Genomic DNA, 20,857 nt, shown 5'->3' on the forward strand with positions numbered 1-20,857 from the left:
TTAGAGGCAACCAACTGCGGTACATGCTACAGGAGTAGGACCACTTCGGTGGCACATGAGTCAATTTTAAAACATTGATTCAATTTGAAATGTGAATGATGTTTCTTCTTGGAGATTGCCTTGAACCGGTTGCCCGTACATTGCCTCGTGTGGCATGCCCCTAAGGTGCATGCAGCCCCAACACGACGAATGGTTAAAATATAGGTAATATAACAAACAAGGGAGGTATACCACCGACTGAAAGTTTTGGGAATGGTGGTAATTAAGATCGTTCATCTACATTGCTGCACCGTTACACAACTCTCTAACCAATCAGACCTTGATCAAAGGAACTTTCAACCTGTACGATCTCAACATCGAGACGACAACGATTAGCAAAGTGGCCATAGCACATGGTTGCCATATGCAAGTACAGAACGGTGTTCATACTCGACAAAGAACAAACCAAAGCCAAATGCACAATTCATATCCAAACCACTCATAGTCACTTTAAATTTATTACAACCCGCAAGGACAAGGGGGAATGAAACCATTTGAAGCCCCAAGGGAAACTGTGTGGTCCATTAGTGGATAGAAGCTGTGAAGAGCTACACAAACAGGCAATATGGGAAAGCCATTGCTTTGCCTCTACTGATGGTTCCATTACCTATCAAGATCTTAGCAATATGAAAAGAGGTAGACTTTTGGACAAGTCGTTTATGGTCCCACTCGGTGAGATAGTCGAGTTGCAGCGGTGCTCTCCGCGCAAACTGCTGGTTGAGCGACTACTTCGCGTTGCCCGACTTCTAGATCTTAATACAAGGAGTAGAAGTCGGCAACCAGCAGTTCGCGCAAGAGCAGTGACAACTCGACTATCTCACCGCGTGCGACCATTAACGACTTATCCACAAATCTAGATAGAAAAGAGGTAGAAACTCCGGAAGCAGGGTGTGGTTGATGAGCTATGGTACAAAATATGTGCCGAATATAAACACAAACTGGAACCATTCAACAGCTATGATATTGGCAGAGAACAAACTTGTTTTATTCAAAAACAGTGCTTTTTATGTTAATGTTTAACATAACAGAAAGTAAGCACCAAGTCCATGGGACTGAATAAGCAACATTAGTTTATCCGTTCACATAAAACAAGATGGAATTCAGACTTTAAGTGAGTCTCTCGAAAATCACTAGATTGTGTACAGAACTTTTAGATTACAACCAACATCATGTTCTGGAAACGACACTAGGATTTTTTTGCAACTTGCACGATTTCGTTTTATAGAATAAATAAAAGTTAACTTGCGAGTACAACCATGTAAATAAAGTTTGTTTTTTTCCAAAAGAGAATTATTACATGGTCATACCCGCAAATTTATTATTATATTATGATATTTGTATAGTTACTTCTTATCCTTCACACCATGCAAAGCTTCAGCCACCACTTGGAATATTGATTAATATCATAGGTTTTACTGACATGAATGGGCTCTCGTTCACTGAAACCAGTAATGTATCACCCAAATCACGGAATACGAGAAGGGACGAGATTGAGAAGTGTCTAAGATACATGATGGATTGCAGGGTTCTAGTAGAAACCTTGAAACACAACCCTGGATCGCTAAATTGGCATGGTCCAAAGATAAACACCACTACTGTCATCCAATAAGAAACATTATTTATGGCTTGCATTATAAATTCCCTTGAGGAACTGCTAGATGAGTCTTAACACCTGCTGGCCAAAATGGGAATGAAATATTGCACATTTCTTTATGTTCTTCAGGATGACACGTTGGGGATCTAATTCCATATATAGATTCTGATATAGATAAGAGAAGGGTGTTTGGTTGACAATATATTAGGCCATCTACCCCCATTACAGGCATGGGATTTCATCTTTGATGGAGCAGGGCCATTTTGACCATCCGAAGGGCACTGACAAAGTATATGGGTAACTTTTGAAGGGGCACCAAGTCCAAGACAACTGATATCAGAGGCCATTCCAGACCTACCAAAACAAAACTGGTGTTCTTTGAATTCTGGAAAGGCTTGGATCCCTTATAAACAATGGTTACAATCAACTCGCCTATAACATTTGGCAAAGCTAACTTATCTTCAGAAAAGAAGAACTTTCAAACAATTTAAACATCATTATATGTTAGAACAAGCTTACAATACAAGTTTCTTTAAAAGGAACGTATATATTTGGAAGGCACTCATAACATTAATGGCAAGAATACAATACAAACTTACTTGGTTAAAAATACAGCAGCAGCATAAAGTAATTTGAAAAGCATTTCACTTTCAAGTAATAAATATAAATAAAGATATCAGTTTTAATTTTATGCCAACAAATTTGAGTCAATGAAGTGTTACTGTCAGCTAACTTCCCAGAATACGTATTACAACTATGAATCTTTCTTCCTGAGTGGAACAAACTAAAACTCAAAAATGCGAGAACTTTTTGCAACAAAATTTTCACAAATTTGTTAAATTGCATATTATCTACATTTATATATAGAACAAAATTAATCAAACGGTCCCAAAAACAAAAGGTATATTTTCCCTTAAAAGCAATACTGAACTTTTTGAAAAGACAAAAACTGTTCTTGAAGATGTGGACATTTAGCACTTGTGTTTTTGTTTTGCAAATAACACTTGATAATAACATTACAGCTTTAGGATATGCTGTCGATTTCTTCATCTGAGTTTAGTCCGAAGTTGTGAAGCTATTGAGAATTTATTCTTCCAGATTCCCTTTCAGTTTGTTGTTTTCAATCTTAGAGAGAACATCGGTGTAGCTACTGTTCAGCTGCAAACAAAAACATAGGAAGTAATAATTAATAAATACATCCAAACAATGGGTTTTGAAAGAAGCATAACAAATCCTAGGAATAGAGATAGACCTGGATAAAACTTGCAAAAAGAAAGGGTTCTATCTAAAGCACAGGCGGTAACAAGTGACATAGAAGCATAACAAATCCTATGAATAGAGATAGACCAGGATAAAACTTGCAAAAAGAAAGGGTTCTATCTAAAGCACAGGCAGTAACAAGTGACATCGACCATCTACTTAACACATTTTTCATCAGACCATGGAGGCTATTCCTTCCTACATGATCAGACTAAGGAATGATGAGAATGACTTTCACTTTGGTGCTAAACAAACAGATACCTCAACTCCTTCAAACCATAGGCTGTCTGTATCCTCAAGAATCAGCCAAGACGTTAATTGCATTAATACTTTCTGCCAAGATGTTCTTAAACTGATTTATATTCAGTATTTTATTTTGAGTGTGTAATAATGTTGTGTATGGCGTATGCAAGAAAAAGTTCCTCCATGGTAGGACCAATAAACTGAATTGAATTGAGTTGAATTTATATGTTGCGTTTATGAAATATCCTACAGCACCTTACAATAGAAACTATAAAAACCAAGGCAATGAAATACTGATAAATAAACACATTTTTTATTTAAAATATTTGCACAATTTTGCAACCGTGCTAAAATTTAGCTGTTGTTCTGTCTTGTGAAATGGCTTTAATTAATACAGTATGGTGAACACATTACAAAGGTGTAGTGCACTAAAGTCAATTGCACATGGCACTGGCAGCATATTATCTCAAAAGCCTTTTCAGATATGGTAGGCACGTGCATTGGATTGGGTAAGTTTGTAGGCCTACATGTTAACTTATGAGTGTTCTCATTTTGAATGAATGAAAGTGTCCTCATTTTATGTCCAAAAGGCTGGAATGGATTGCTCATGAGCAGTGGCCATGTCCTCTGAAAGATAGTGCAGCTGCTAAGGTAACAATTGTGCACTTTGTGGTAAAAGCATAAATTTGCTATGATGGTTGGTATTGGGCTAATTAACAATTTAAGACCGGGACCCACCTTGGGTCTCGCCTGAACTTTGATGTGTTTTTTTTTTTTTTTTTTAAGGAGTGCCCCCTGAAAAGACAAACATAATATCCCATAGGGATAGCTAAGAGCTTGTTTCAACATACCATTCCACGATAAAAAAAAAAAAAAAAAAAAAAAAAAAAGGAGATATTGGTTACTGGACTATGCCTCACTCACTAGAAAGTGATGAGAGACACAACAACTAGCATCACCGGAAACAGGACGTTACTTGTACAATGTATATGGTATACATAATACATTGAATTGAAGAAGGTGAAACCCTCTAAAGATGTAGTGTACATAATAATGGTTGTGTGAACACCTCTTCGATAGGAGTGGAGGACCCTCTTCAGACATGGCTAATTGTGGAGGGTGAGTAGGGGGGGGGCTTTCAGGATGTCCTTCTAATTGACTCTAATTGGAGGTGATGAACTGTGTTGTCTGGCAGGTGCCTTTTATGGTGTTATATAACAGCTGCCAAGAGGCTTTATGGAAGTGTTACTAGTGTGCACTTCACACCTCTCAAATTGATAGAACAAGGAAGGGCTTGTTACCAACATGTGTAGGGGAAAAGAAAACATCCACAATCTCATCCTGTATAGTAGTCTTGATTCAAGACTGAAGTATGTTACATCTAACTTAATGGTTACATCAAATAAGTCAAAGTTATTTTTAAGCTTTTTTGAAATTAGTTTCAATCTGAAAGCTCACTGATCATAAAGTCGACACCAGTGAGTACCAGCATGGGCTAGTTAAAGGGAGTACTATTTGAAAAACCCTGGGACAGTTGGTATTTTTTGATTGCAACAATCTCTATACAGGTTAGAACATAGAGCAAGGGCATGAAGGATATTGCTCTATGTTCAGAAATAAACAAGCACCAATTATCTGAAAAACATCATTGCTTTATCGTTTAAATCAAGACCACGGGATGGAATTTTAGTTCTCTTCCATCGGTGCATTAAGCTGCAGTCACATAATGTAAACGATTTAAGCAATATTGTTCATTACATGTTCATTTCTGTATGTTATCTTATGTGAAATGTTTCTGACCTTTTCATCATAGTTTGATTTGAGTGTAGTCAGGTAAGGCATAATCTTCATAGCGAGGCCACACCACTTTCCGGCATCAGTGAAGTGTCCACCACTGTAAATAAAGTCAACCATTGTAGTCATAAATAAACACATGTAAATCATAGAGGGGAAATATGAGAACCCAATTATCTGAGCCACATCAAGATGGTTCAAAGATCCAAATTTAATGTATAGAGCTGTTCAACATAAAACTTTCAAAGCACTCTTTAATAAAATTTCAATGTTTGAAGTTTTTTGGGTGCATAGATTGACTTTAGAGCCCTTTCCACACTACTATATTTCATCCGGAAATAACAAAAAAGAAATTAGTAAATAAGAAAATACATTCATTAGTGAAACACTCTCACACTCACTAGGTCGCCCACAGGCGGGCTAAAATGTGAATAAGACTGACTAAAAATAAGGATATCTGTGAGAAAAGGAGAAGGCAAAGACAAAAAGTTATTCGCCATTTTCTTCTTGGATGATTCAAACCATGCATGGTTGAACGGTCTGAAGACGCCTTATCCTCAATTTCTCCCTACTCAGACAAACAGTCAGTTTCTCCTACCTAAACAGTCCTTGAGTAGCATGTTTTAATACAATTTTGTCAAGTGGTTACTTTGTCAAGTCAAGGTTTGCAGTGGGATATGACAGTTAATAACTGTCTGGTAAGTTACTTAGTTGTGCTTCAGTGTCCCTCACAACCTTAGTAGATTCTTCAATGATCAGAAATTAATTTGGTTAACCGATCAATTTCATAGCAAATTAGTTACAGATGCATAGCTGTGAAGCCACCTGTGTCTAACCATGACTGAAGCCAACGGTGAACATTAATATCACCATTCCAGTCATACTCACGGTAGTTAGACACAGTTCATGTAGAAGTATTAGCTGATGCGTAGATCGGTCCTTGCTCATGGCTGATTGCACTTCACATCATTGCTGCATTCACACTTTATATTATAAAAGCTTTATAGCTATTCCCTACCTTCGTCATTATTTAGTGCAGTTAATAATGAAACAAAACATATTAATAATTTACTCAGCTACCAAAAATTGCTAATTTAGATTGTACTACATTGTTATAACAAATGCCTAATGTATAAACATAAGCCGATGTGAGATGACAACTTGATAAAGCTGGGAACAGCTTTAAAAGGTATACATGTATACCGGATTAGTGAGGAGAACCATTATTGTATTACTTGGATGGTTAACCAATTGTGAAGTTCATACTTTTATATTTTGTTTTCTTCTGTGAAATGTTTCCTTCTGAAATTAAGTCATTTGAGAAAACTGTATTCATAAGTACCCCAGACAGTTTCTTTACTCCTATTGGTGGAAGAGCGTCATGTGGGGGTGTACATTTAAACGGTCGATAATGACCAGCTGGAGCTGTTTATAACCAGCTGGCTTTCGCGTGTTGGGCGCGCACGATTGTCACATGGAACGTAATTCATAGCTACATGTTTAGTAACAGTGAAAAGCGCGTAATCTATTTCTAAGTGCGCGCGCGTACATACAACTCACGCGCATTGTATAGGTTCTTCACAAAGTTTTTTGAAAAAATATATATCAAACCTCGAATTTTCAACTGTCAAAGTGTCTATAATTGTATTACATAATTGTAACAAAAGGGCATTTATCAAAATAGTAAAAAGCAAACAATACAACACAAAATCACAAAGAAAAAATGACTGTCTCAAGTTAAAGACTGTTTTTTGATACAAGTACCTACAGTCCATTTGGGCTAAGTGTCTGCCCAACTGCCCAGAACAACTTGCAGATAATCTGAGAATATTTACATGTATACTGAGGAACTTTTGCAAACGTATCAGTCCTGAAAAGATCCTTCACTTGACCATGGAGGAATGACAAAAGCTGTTATGGCATATTTAACATTGTGAAGGCCTGGACAAACTGAATCCAAGCTGGGTGTGACCATGGAGGTACATGTAGGTATATTTCTACCTCCCTGGTGTGACCATGGGCCCACCAGGCAAGTTGGCCCATATGGTGAGACAATCCTCCATAGTGAGATAATGGGCTGTATGACCTGTTTTGGAGGCCATAGACCAGAGTCAATAAGACATTCCCTACACAACAGCTTACAGCTTGAAGACAAATGATGGAAGATTAATTGGACAATGTTATGTATGAGACAGTCAAACTGTGGCTACCATCACAGGCATGGTGAGACCACGGCCTCAACATGCTGGGGGAATTCTTGCTGCAATTGGTTAATGGTACAAACCCTATGTTGAAGCATAGACACACTTGTGCAGGCAGAACTTATACTTATCTTATCTTACAAAATGTACAACTACATGTACATCTCACAGGTCCTCTTGGTGTGACCATGTTGTGACACATGCGCTTACTGACAGTATGTTTCCATACACATTACATAGTACAAGAGTTCAGATGAGTGGTTTGTATATCATGTGAGCCACAGGAGTCCTGGACAGCCTTAAGGCAAAATACATAGACAGCCCAAATGGAAGAAAACATCAAACCTATATTTCATGGAGATTGCAGGTTGGAATCCTGACTAAACGATTGTTTCAGTGAGACTCGATGTAGCAGTGTTTATCCCACTGTATTGAAGAGTAATTTTATAATATTATAATAGATCTTTCCCTACATGTGTCTTTCACAGTCATAAGGGGACTGTCAATCAACAATCACAATGTCTCTACTTGGGTTAGTGAAGATCCATGTTGTGTAAAGAATGTGCTGATTAGTTCTGAAACAGTTTGAATCTTCAATAATGATTTCTACAGAAATCTACCTAAAGGGGCTATGTTGTCATGATCAAGCAAGGCCTGTGGCTTTTGGCATCACCCAATTACTGCATGCGCGCTCTCCATAGATAGTGCGTGCGCATGCAGTAGAGGGGTGAGAGTTCAAGTTCATAATTACATATTCAGCCACAGGCCTCTTAGATCATGAGGACACATCCCTGTCAAACCACAGGGTACATATGTACAAATGTTTGTAGAATCATTGATTCATTGAAGATTCAGCTAAATGACTTTAAGAACAAATCAGCACATCTTTACCAGACCTCGATCTTCACTAACTCAAGTAAAGACATTTGTGATTGAGTCTTTCACAGCCTTTGATAAAATACATTATCCTATAAGACACATAAAACCACACTGGATGGACTGAAACTTTCCAGATATAATGAACACTAGACTATGTCTTTAATCAATGTAACACAAGTCTATAATTATTTCCAGGAGTTCATTCAAGCACAGAGTGAATTATATTAATATCTGCATGCTGTATTATCAGACCCTATCTGTAAAAACATCTGTATGTCATTCACTGTGCAATAAATCTATGACACATGAATGAGTGTACCATTCCTCTTGTATAGTAGTGCAAGTATTGTAACTGATGCCACAAAATACAAGTTCTGTAAAAGATACATGTACCACAATGTTGAGCAATTGCTTACTTGTTAAAACAAGCTTGTAGCAGTAGAGTGTCTAATTTCAGGCATATAGCAGTTTGCACACAAATAGAAATTCCCATTTGACAAGGGGAGGGGCAGTACAGCCAAGACAAGGGCAACACAGGACATTGTGGCAGCTGCAGAATGCCTTCAGTTTTGTAATTCTCCCCTTTTGTACATGTATGTTAACACAGTTGGGACACAATCCACAGATCTTGGGGTAGGGGTGGTGGTGGGGATATGAATATACTAAACACCCTTATCCAAAGGTTTTTGGACTTTAAAATATGTTTAACTAAACCCTTGTTAACGTTGGTAATTTATATTGGTGTGTTTTCATGTAAACAAAACGGCAAAGAACTTCCCATGCAGGGATAAAGTGTTATGTTATGTTATGTTATGTTATGTTATTGTATTGTATGTTATTGTATTGTATGTTATTGTATTGTATGTTATTGTATTGTATGTTATTGTATTGTATGTTATTGTATTGTATTGTATTGTATTGTATTGTATTGTATTGTATTGTATTGTATGTTATTGTATGTTATTGTATTGTATGTTATTGTATTGTATGTTATTGTATTGTATTGTATTGTATGTTATTGTATTGTATGCTATTGTATTGTATTGTATTGTATTGTATTGTATTGTATTGTATTGTATTGTATTGTATTGTATTGTATTGTTTAGTATTAGATTATGGGTGTGAAACTACACTATACATGTAGATGCTTTGCATTGGGATAAAGAATTTAATTTGTTTGCTGCTAACGTTACACGTATAGGATTTGAACTGCTTCTAGGCACAAGGCTAACTTGATGGTCTATAGTGGTAAGACATCTGCTCTATCAAGGCAAAGGTCTTGGGTTCGAAATCTACGCTGTGGATCAATCCTGTGGGTTTGTTCATAGGACTCAGGAAAGTATCGAGTAACAGTGCTTAAAGGGCAAAAACAAACTACACACACATTGCTAACAACTTTACAACGAAGACAACTATTTCATGGTCTAATCGAGTGATGATTTGGTTCAACCCTTTGCCCAATGTAGACTGATGATCAAGTGTTATGCCTTCAATGATAGACAGCTAATGCAAGATGTTTATGGAGTCAAGTCTCCAGGTTATGGCAATCTACTTAGTTTGTGGTTAAGTTCCCAGGGACCATCCTGAGCTGTAACTTTGAACCTGAAGGATTGGTTTGTACAGCGCTCCTCGTTGCAGTAGTTTTTTTTTTAAATCATCAAAAGATTGATTTTTATTTTTTTTTATTTACGTACACATATTTTTTTTCAGGGAGTATACCAGTAGTTGGTTCATATCGGTTCTCATGAAACTTGAGATTTGTGCTTTCAGACTTGATTTGATACGTGACTCTAGAAGGACTCTTAAATTTACTTACATGTACAGCCAAAGTACAGTACAGTATGGAATATGGGAATCGTTTACCCGAGGGCGGCGGAGGGCTTTACCATTTCATAGCTGGAGGGTTGTTGTGTTGAAAGAAATCATTGAACAATTATAATTTTTGCATTTATTTTACTTTTTGACCAAAAAGTGTTTGTGTTTTTGACTGAAAAGATATTTATGAATGGGAATCAAAGTGTGTTGAATCGGTTTTCAACTAGTAATTGAAACCTGCTGAGGCCTGGTTCTTGATAATTTACCTTGACTTCGTCTCGGAAAAAATTATCAAGAACCATGCCTTATTGGGATTAAACCACTAGTTGAAAACCTCTTCACCACACATTGATTCCCTTATTAATACAAAAAACACGATCTTTAAGAAGTTAGTGTACTGGGCTCTTTTCACAACACAATGGACCAACAGCTTTAATCCCATTCGAAGGAAGCAGATAGTTTCCATGTCTTGCTTAAAGCCATTATACACTTTCGGTACAGACAAGAAAAAAAAGTTCACAGATTTACAAATAACTTACAGGGTTTAAAGAAGGTAATGGTGAAAGACTTCTCTTGAAATATTATTCCATGAAATGCTTTACTTTTTGAGAAAACATTAAAACAATATCAATTCTCGTTTAAACACATGTCATGACATGGCGAAACGTGCGGAAACAAGAGTGGGTTTTCCAGTTATTTTCTCCCGACTCCGATGACCGATTGAGCCTAAATTTTCACAGGTTTGTTATTTGATATAGAAGTTGTGATACACGAAGTGTGGGCCTTGGACAATACTGTTTACCGAAAGGGTCCAATGGCTTTAAGGACACAATGGGTTATGACCAGGACTTGAACCCATGCTCTGCTCAATAGAAACACCAAAGCTTGGGTTTGCTGCAGTCTTTTCTGATCAGCCTCGACAATAATTAGAACTGGCTCCAAAATGTAATTCACAGTGTAAAACAAGCTGACAAAAAACACTCTGTATTAAAGGCAGTGGACACTATTAGTGATTACTCAAAATGATTATTAGCATAAAACCTTACTTGGTAAAGAGTAAAGGGGAGAGGTTGATAGTATAAAACATTGTGAGAAACGGCTCCCTCTGAAGTGACTTAGTTTTTGAGAAAGAAGTAATTTTCCACGAATTTGATTTCTAGACCTCGGATTTAGAACTTGAGGGTCTCGAAATCAAGCATCTTAAAGCACACAACTTCGTGTGACAAGGGTGTTTTTTTCCTTCATAGTTATCTCGTAACTTCGACAACCAATTGAGCTCAAATTTTTACAGGTTTGTTATTTTATGCATATGTTGAGATACACCAAGTGAGAAGACTTGACTTTGACAATTGCCAATAGTGTCCAATGTCTTTAAACACCACTCAATTTAAGGTGAGAAATCCACAAGATTAGTGCTTGTAGCTCGACACTTTTACAAGACAAAATTACACAAACGACAAGCACAAAACAAAAATGAAACAAATAATAGGCCTTCAGTACACATAGTGACTGTGTAGGCCTATGTAGTAGTAGTAACTGTGTTTTAAAAGCACTACTAAAGAAGATTACCATTTGTCTCATGGGTAAGTACATACATGTAGGTGTATACTTTGTTTTTGATGCTCAACAAAATTTGAAAGATGTTTATCAGACCCAACTTGACAACATTTTAACCTTTTTTTATTCCACAGCTGGGAATTTTTTGTGCAGTTTAAGAGAAACAAAATTCGTTGAAGTAGTTTTTTTTCTGAAATCATCAAAATATACCAGTAGTTTGTTTATATCGATTCTCATGCAACTTGAGACTTGTGCTTTCAGACTTGATTTGATACGTGACTCTAGAAGAACTCTAAATTTTCTAACAGCCGAAGTACAGTATGGAATATGGGAATATAAAATATATCACAAGGTTCAATCTGAAAGCTTCTTGATTATAAAGTTTATACTAGTTCCTAAATCCAAGAGAAATGAGTCCATGGGAACAATACTAAGTCACCAATAAGGTAGGTAGCAGTCTAGTAGGGCTCTGATTAATCACCATTGCTTATTTTGATATGTGCACTATACGTAGTATGAGTCAATGATCGCAAAACCCCGATAAGAGAAACAACATTTTTTCTTTGTTTTGTCTCATCATCAATTGTCATAGGCTGCTTTTACTGCAGGGCAGCTGCAGTTAGTTCAGCCATGCAAAGGCCACTCCCCCTGTGTTGTCACTAACATGATTACCGTTTTACTGTGAAACTGTTTTTAAATGATTTGTTTACCATCCATACATACATGTAGGTTTTAATCCCAGATGCAATAATATTATTAACTAATTGAAATTTGGATGGTATGAGTTTAAGGATGGAAATAAACTTCCCTTCCAAAACCAAAGATGCAAAACTCCTTCAAATATTGGCTCAAAATGCAGAAGTCACATATGCCTTGAACTAGGACCTTGAACCAATCCAAACTAATACAATCAACTGCCAGGATGGGAGGAATTACTTTGGATACATTCCAAAGCCTTCTTATCATGAATTCAAAAACACATAAAGAATTTCAAGCTACTTTTAAAGTAATTGTGTAACAGTGTTTTATTGAATTTCTTTGCTCATTCATTGTCACCCAGCCAGTCTGTCTCCTTTTCAATTGTTATGTACTCCAAACCCAATACTTCACAAATAAAATAATTATAAAACTTGATCACATTAAACATAAATTCCCACAAAAAGGGCTGAGTCGGCCAAAATTCACACAGTATGTGAAGTTTGATCCTTAATTGGCAGCCATTTCAACACTCAACTGACTCAGCAGCTGTCCCATGCAAGGCCATACCTTGACTTTGGATTATCAGACATCACCCCCAAATACTACACAAGTTTTAAATAAATAAACAAATGGTCTTTAATAGTTTTACCATCTTACTTTGAATTGTTAAAGGGGCAATCACTTTCTCTGACACATTCAAGGCTTTCAAGTGCTTCCAGCTCATGTTTTGGCCTTGTATTTACAACAAACCATAGAGGAAGGACAGACACAAGCTTTTTATAAACTTTGTTTACAGTTGTTTATTTGTGTTATGTATGGGATATTGCCCAACATCTGATCACAAGGTAGGACAGCCACTTCAAAGTGGGGGCTACACTTTACTGATTTGGGCTATCAACCCTGGGGCTGAAACAGGGTTACCCCCTCCACAGTCTGTAGGGTATCCATTTGGAGACTGGCTGATAGAGCAGAATGTACTACTTTCCAGTTTTTATTGAAGCAATTATGGTATAGTCCTTTGCTTGAGGGCCCAAGTGACATAACTAGGATTCAAACCCTCACTCTGCAGCTGGCAACACCAGAGCTTTGGTCAGGTCATAGAGCTACTGCTCAGCCCCAACAAGCATAGCAAAATGTTAAACAAATTATATTAGTTCCTACTCAAAAATCATTGTTTGCAACTAGTCGCATTTAGTGCACACATAACAATATTTTGCTTTGCAAAATTACAGGACGAAATCACAGTACCGTTAAATGGTAAAATGTCAGCATTGATTGGATCGCCAATTGACATTCCCAACATTACATGTTGTCAAAGAAAACAGAAACACCAAGTAAATTCCATGATAGACTTAGGCTAGATGTGTTGTGCACAAATATGAAAAAAAAGCATTAACTGTTGAGAAGTCTTTGCAGTTATACTAGCAACGTTCAAAAGGTTTATGGTTGAATAAAGAAAAGTTGACTAGAAATTTACACTAGGTTACAAAGTTATACTCAAATATTACAGGGATGGGATTGGATGAATGTGAACTTTCCTGAAAGATGGCTTGCAGTTCCAGGGTTTTCCTGGGTGTAGGACTTAAACATTTCTCAATTGTTACAATACAGGAGGTTTCACAGACTTAATGCATCACCACAAAAACAAAACTGGTGGTACAGGTCAGGTTTGGACACAATGTGGACTATTGCTGTCTCCCTTTGTGACTGATTCTTTAACTTCTCTTCAAAGAATTTCAAGCCTGACAAAGGAGATTTTCAAGATAATCTAGAAACCAGTATCAAATCACTGTAATTTTTACAAAAACATTTTAATGCAGTCCTCAAAAGCTAACTGGATGATACAAACCATGCCTTTCCTTAAACTCAAAGTGACAGAATTGTACTACGGAGCTGGTAAAAACATCTTCATTAATTCTCCAATGGTTATTTGAGACTAGACCTATTTCTTTTTGGTAAAATTCCAACACTGGTTCAAAGGGCACTGTCCTTCCATACACCCCAAACTGGGATGACTCTCTACCTCAAAGAGAGTATTCAATTGGTACCCAGTTGGGTGACTCTACCACTTTCTGCAACCTTAAAGGGAAACCAAAATCTTGTCACCACCCAAATTACCCTTATTTGGACAACCCTAGATGGAACTTTGCCCCAATCAGGGTATAAGTGGTACCTAATCGGGTGACTGAGCAGCCGAAAGAGCTGTTGCCACTGACAACAGCAGTTTTTGCATTTGAGGTATCATCTCTCAAACCACCTGGAATAAATAAGGTGCTTCTGAATCACTAAAACACACAAGAAAGGTCGACAAGAAACTGAAAGTAAAAACAAAAACTAAAAATCTAGATAATTGAGGCAAAAGGGTACACAAATGTAAAAAAACATCACAGAACCAAGGTACCTGAAATTATAAACATGAGTTAATTGTTAATGGACACTATTGGTAATTACTCAAAATATTAGCACAAACCCTTACTTGGTAATGAGTAATGGGGAGAGGTTGATATAAAACATTGTGAGAACTGGCTCCCTCTGAAGTGATGTAGTTTTTGAGAAAGAAGTAATGTTTATCGAATTTGATTTCCAGACCTCATATTTAGAATTTGAGGTATCGAAATCCAGCATCTGAAAGTGCACAACTGTGTGTGACAAGGGTGTTTTTTCTTTCATTATTATCTCCCAACTTTGATTGTGAGCTCAAATTTTCAAAGGTTTGTTATTTTATGCATATGTTGAGATACATCAAGTGAGAAGACTGGTCTTTGACAATTACCAATAGTGTCCAGTGTCTTTAAATATTAACAAACATGTATAAATACAAAGGATTACGCCATCTCCCATAAGCAATTAATCAGTAGTTATTGTCAGTTGACCTCAGACGACCCCTGGCAATATGAAACAAGAATCAGACATGGATTAAGGATCTATAGTGAGAGGGGGGGGGGGGGCTTACCCAAGCAGATGAACTCCTGTATTCCAAGCTCGAGTCAGAAGCCACAAGATCTCCATTTCAGGGTACTCTGTAACACCCTGAGAAACAATAAATAAAGTCTCGTCAACCACAGATACTTCAAAGACGTCTCAGTTAAAAATAGATACTCAAAGTTAGGGCTGTAAGAAAAATGCATGTGCCCCACATTTAAAACGCAACTAACCCTAAAAATGCAGAGACCCTAAAAGTGAAACTGACCTAAATACAAATAATTAAAGCATTCAAAAGGTAAAATACAATGACCATTTTCTGACCTTTACCGAAGATGAAAAAAAGGTTTACTTCCAAATATTTCATTAATATTATTACACTGTTGCAGAGCAGATGTCAGAGTGACCAAGACAGTTTAAACTTGGAGGTATTTCTACCTCCATGCCAGTTTAAACATACATAAAAAGATCCAATCTACCAAAGTAGTTTTTATTATTTTTATCTTATGGCAAACATGGTTTTTGTTTAATTTTAGGCCATATTTTGTTAGAGTTCTTTGGAAATAATTTGGGGCGCAGATCACATTGGTTTCTTCATGGAGAGATTCCTTGATACATTACATGTTGTAAACCTAAGACAGTACTTTCTGCAACTGAAATGGTGCATCTGATTGTAGCTTTACTTGGATCACCAACCCATGTGCTTGGATTGAGGGATAACAATGGCACCATGAGTACTGAGCCGTAGGAAGACCTATTAGTAATTGCTACATGGTTTTTATTAATATGACTAGAACATCAAATAGACTGCAGGCCCTATATAGACTGATGCACCAGTCTGTTACTCAAGTCAAACATTTCTGTTTGAGTTGTAACTTAGTGTTTTAATGAAAGGCATAATGATGGTCCATATCTAAAAATGCTGCATGTACATACATGCACATGTACAATGGAACAAGACATTTTAATCTTAAAACATTTTAGTGTCCTTTAAACTGTTTCAATGTCATTTAAACTGGGCCAAATAAACGGAATGTAATGGCTTCTTTGAAGAATGGAGTAATTCCCATCTTGTTGTTTTGTTTTGTCACTTACCACAACAAACCATCTATCAAAATATGTTTATCATATCAGGTCTGGAATTACACAAAGGCATGACACTGGTCTTGGCACCCCCTTCAAAAGATTTTGCAGACATCTGCTGCCCCTGGTCTTGGCATCCCTTCATTTTGCAGTGGAAGTGCCCTTTGCAAAATGAAATTGGCCTTGCCCTTTCAATATGATATTCCATATCTTTCATATTAGTATTTTATTCAAGTATTTTACTCCTGGATTGTTTCCTACATGTAAAATAATTGATACAAATATGGAGACTTCATTTGCTATCTGCTTCGACTGTGACAGTATTACAATCAAATTAAACTATCAGATTTCAACTTGATTCAAACCTGATTTTTAAAATAATAACAAGAACTATACTTTTTCTTTCAACTTTTGCCAGCTGTACGGTTTTTCCCGATTCATTCGTCGTGGCCATGCGGTCTAGTCTTGGTTCGGTTCAACGGACCCAAGCTCCGGTGTTGTCAGCAGCAGAGTGTGGGTTTGAATCCCCAGTCATGACACATGTGCCTATATGAGCAAGGCACAACCATAACTACTTCATAAAAAGTTGGGAAGGTATTGCATTCTGCTCTACCAGCCAGGCTCCTAGTGGATGAAACCCTTGCCTACATGTACATCCTTACGGACTGTGAAGGGGGTAACTTTCAGACCCAGGCGTAGGCGGCAACAAGAGATTTGGGTTGATAGCCCAAATCAGTTAATGAAGCCCTCACCTTGAAGTGGCCTTGTGATGTTAGACACTATCTCAAAAAATATAAAGGCTGGACAAGTAGTCCTGGGGTGGATTTCACAAAGGTAGTCCTAACTTAGGACTAGTCCTAGGCAATGCTAAGAGATAGGACCAGTCCTAAGTTAGGACTACCTTTGTGAAATCCACCCCTGGCCTGCTTGGTATTGTAAAGTCAAAGATGTTTGTGATAACCTGTAGTTGATTATTGTGTTAGCGCCCTCTATTGACTGTTTGTAGAAAAGGTGTTTTGTAGTTGTGTTGGCATCCATCTTGTTGTTTATTAAAGTCATGTACACATGGTTTCGTTAACCTAATCCAGTGAGTTAAGTCAGTAATTGAAGTTACTACATTTTGGCGACGAGGATGGGATCCTGCTAAACAGGGAGAACATCCAGAAGAAATCTCAGTATGAATACCTTTGGGAATATCGGTGAATTTCAAGATGAAAAGGACAGTGAAGCATGGCCTCTGTATGTGGAACGATTGAAGCAGTTTTTTGAAGCAAACGATGTAGAGGATGCTGGTAAGCAGAGAGCTATTTTGTTAAGTGTTTGTGGTGCTGACACATATAAGTTGATATCAAGCCTTGTAGCACCAGCAAAACCAGGAGAAAAGACTTTTGATGAACTAATATCGATTGCTAAGGATCATTTCAACCCACTACCCTCGGTAATCGTTCAGCGATATAAGTTTAACACACGCATTCAGCAACAAGGAGAGACAACTGCAGAATTTGTTGCTGAATTACGCCGTCTCGCACGACACTGTGAGTATGGGTCTACACTAGAGGATATGTTGCGTGATCGCTTAGTATGTGGCTTAAAGGATGAGCGAGTGCAACGAAGGCTGTTATCAGAGCCCTCCCTTAAATTCAAGAAAGCGTGGGAAATTTCACAAGCCATGGAGCTAGCCATGAAGAATGCCAAAGACCTTCAAAGAAACCTCGAGTCTTTGCCCGTACCAGTGGCCGCTGGACCCCTGCAGCAAGCCAATAAAGTTGCTAGTAGTACCAGCGCCAGGGGGCCTAACCAAACAAGGCCATATCCACAACAAGCACAGCCCCACAAACAAGGTACACACTTCACTAAATGTTATCGATGTGGACGCACGGATCACTCTGCAAATGATTGCAGAGTACGTTCGTATATTTGTCATAACTGTGGAAAACAGGGACATCTAGCCAAAGTTTGTCGGGGTGGTAAATCGTCTTCCACCCCAGTAGAGTCAAAAGTCCACAAGGATAAAGCGTACTGCATGGAACCTGACTTCGAAAACCCTGTGAATGCAGAAGCTAACTATACAATGTATAAAACCTCGGCACAAAACAAAGAGCCACCGCTTATCGCAAATGTACTGATAAACAAATGTAAGGTCTCAATGGAAATTGACACTGGTGCTTCTGTCTCCATCATGAGTGAGACCACTTATGATTCCATATTTAAGCACAAGAAACCTTCACTTCGTACCGGGGAACACGTCGAGTTACGAACTTATACAGGCCAGAAAATACCTGTGGTTGGTACGTGTTCAGTCACAGTAGAACACAACGATCAGAAGACTCAACTCTCACTTCTCATTGTGTCGGGTCAAGGACCAAATCTTCTCGGACGAGATTGGCTGCGCCATCTTAAGTTAGCGTGGCAAGAAATTCACCATGTCAGGCACACTGATTCGACTGCTGAGATTATGAATCATTATGAAGAGTTATTTCGGGATGACTTGGGTAAACTAAAAGGACAACCTGTAAAAATAAATATCAAAACAGATGCAAAGCCCAAGTTCTGTAAGGCGAGAACCGTGCCCTTCTCCATGAAAAAACAAGTGGAAGATGAACTCGATAGACTCCAAAAGAGTGGTGTCATTGAACCAGTAACATTCTCGCGTTGGGCAGCACCCATTGTTCCAGTGATTAAAGAAAATGGGCAAATCAGAATCTGTGGAGATTACAAGGCCACAGTAAATCAGGCTGCTAATGTTGACTCATACCCCCTTCCTCGAGTGGAGGAATTGTTCGCTGCAATGTCTGGTGGTCAAACATTTAGCAAGCTCGATCTCAGTCATGCTTACTTGCAACTTGTGCTCGATGAACCATCGCGTGAACTTGCGACAATTAACACTCACCGTGGACTGTTCCAGTATACGAGAATGCCTTTTGGAATTTCAGCTGCACCCGCCATTTTCCAACGGACCATTGAAAGTTTGTTAGCTGACATTCCCCAAGCAGTGGCATTTCTCGATGATATCCTTGTTACAGGTAAATCTGAATCAGAGCACATTGCTAATCTTGATCGAGTACTTACCAGACTACAAAGTGCAGGCCTCCGACTGAAACAGGAGAAATGTAAGTTCTTCGCACCAGAGGTAGTTTACCTCGGACATCGCATAAATGCAACAGGCTTGCATCCCACAACGGAGAAGGTGCAAGCGATAAAGGATGCGCCAGTCCCCCGTAATGTAACTGAGTTAAAATCCTACCTGGGTATTCTCAACTACTACGCAAAGTTTTTGCCCAACTTGTCGTCGCTCATAGCCCCTTTGCACTGTTTGTTGAGGAAGGACACCCGCTGGTCATGGGACACAGCCCAGGATAAAGCCTTCCGTGAATCTAAGGAATTGTTAGTTTCAGCTCAAGTTCTGGTGCATTACAACCCAGAGAAGGAGTTAGTGCTATCATGTGATGCTAGTCCATATGGTGTGGGCGCAGTGCTGGCCAACCGAATGTCCGATGGAACAGAACATCCAATTGCGTACGCATCACGTTCCCTGTCTCCACCAGAGCGTAATTATTCGCAACTAGACAAGGAAGGATTAGCAATGGTCTTTGGAGTAAAAAAGTTCCATCAGTATGTGTACGGTAGGAAGTTTGAGATATCTACTGATCATAAGCCGTTGCTCGGTTTATTAGGTGAAGGGCGAATGATACCCCCCATGGCATCATCCAGAATTCAGCGGTGGGCACTTACACTTTCCGCTTATGATTACCAGTTGGTCTACAAACCAGGGTCATTAAATGGTAATGCCGATGCACTGAGCAGATTACCATTACCCCATACACCTTCGCATGTACCAGTTCCAGCGGATTATGTCATGGTCATGGATCACATGGAGTCAACACCAGTCAGCCCAGAGAAAATTCGCCTTTGGACAGGCCGAGACCCGGTACTGTCACAGGTGCGATCATTTGTGATGAATGGTTGGCCAGCAGAATGTGCAAATTCAGCATTGCAGCCATACATCTGTCGTAAAACAGAATTAAGCATCCAAGACGGCTGCATAATGTGGGGGTCACGTGTTGTCATCCCCCCACAGGGTCGCCAGCGTCTTGTGGAGGAGTTACATGAATCGCACCCTGGAGTGTCACGCATGAAATCGTTGGGTCGCAGTTATGTATGGTGGCCCTGCATGGACAAAGACATTGAGAGTAAAGTCAAACAGTGTTCGCCATGCCAAACCTCACGTCAATCGCCACCAGTTGCACCACTGCACCCATGGGAGTGGCCCCAGCGTCCATGGTCACGCCTTCACGTGGATTATGCAGGTCCGTTTATGGGACGAATGTTTCTCATAATTGTTGATGCACATAGCAAATGGCTAGATATACATGCTATGCATAGTGCAACGTCACTGGCTACAGTAGAGAAGCTGCGTCAGACCTTCGCGACACATGGATTGCCAGATATTATTGTTTCCGATAATGGCAGTAATTTCACCAGTGCAGAGTTTCAGGAATTCTTGAGAAGGAATGGCATTAAACATGTCCGGTCCGCGCCATTCCACCCATCATCCAACGGGTTGGCTGAGCGTGCAGTTCAGTCTTTTAAGGCCGCGATGAGACGTATGAATGAGGGTACTGTTGAGACAAAGTTGTCACGATTCTTGTTCACATATCGCACCACGCCACACGCCACGACAGGAATTTCCCCAGCTCAATTGTTGATGAATCGTCGACCGCAGACAAGACTTGATTTGGTCCGTCCGGATCTTCGACGTCGAGTAACCAAC

At 38.7% G+C, this 20,857-nt stretch overlaps 1 protein-coding gene across 6 annotated transcripts in view; it reads right to left on the reverse strand.

The window, feature by feature from the left end:
* Nucleotides 1-997: 997 nt before the first annotated feature.
* Nucleotides 998-20,857, reverse strand: part of LOC139947286 (testis-expressed protein 11-like) — a 71,180-nt gene continuing 51,320 nt past the window's right edge. For all 6 annotated transcript variants that reach the window (XM_071945175.1, XM_071945176.1, XM_071945172.1 and 3 more), the window contains 3 exons: nucleotides 15,035-15,111; nucleotides 4,937-5,030; nucleotides 998-2,791 (listed from right to left, as the gene is read on the reverse strand). In XM_071945175.1, coding sequence (XP_071801276.1) covers nucleotides 2,720-2,791; nucleotides 4,937-5,030; nucleotides 15,035-15,111 — 243 coding nt within the window. In that variant the 3' untranslated portion in view covers nucleotides 998-2,719. The remainder of the gene's footprint in view (nucleotides 2,792-4,936; nucleotides 5,031-15,034; nucleotides 15,112-20,857) is intronic.

The sequence above is a fragment of the Asterias amurensis genome, chromosome 14, assembly GCF_032118995.1.
Source record: "Asterias amurensis chromosome 14, ASM3211899v1".
Classification (NCBI taxonomy): Eukaryota; Metazoa; Echinodermata; class Asteroidea; order Forcipulatida; family Asteriidae; genus Asterias; species Asterias amurensis.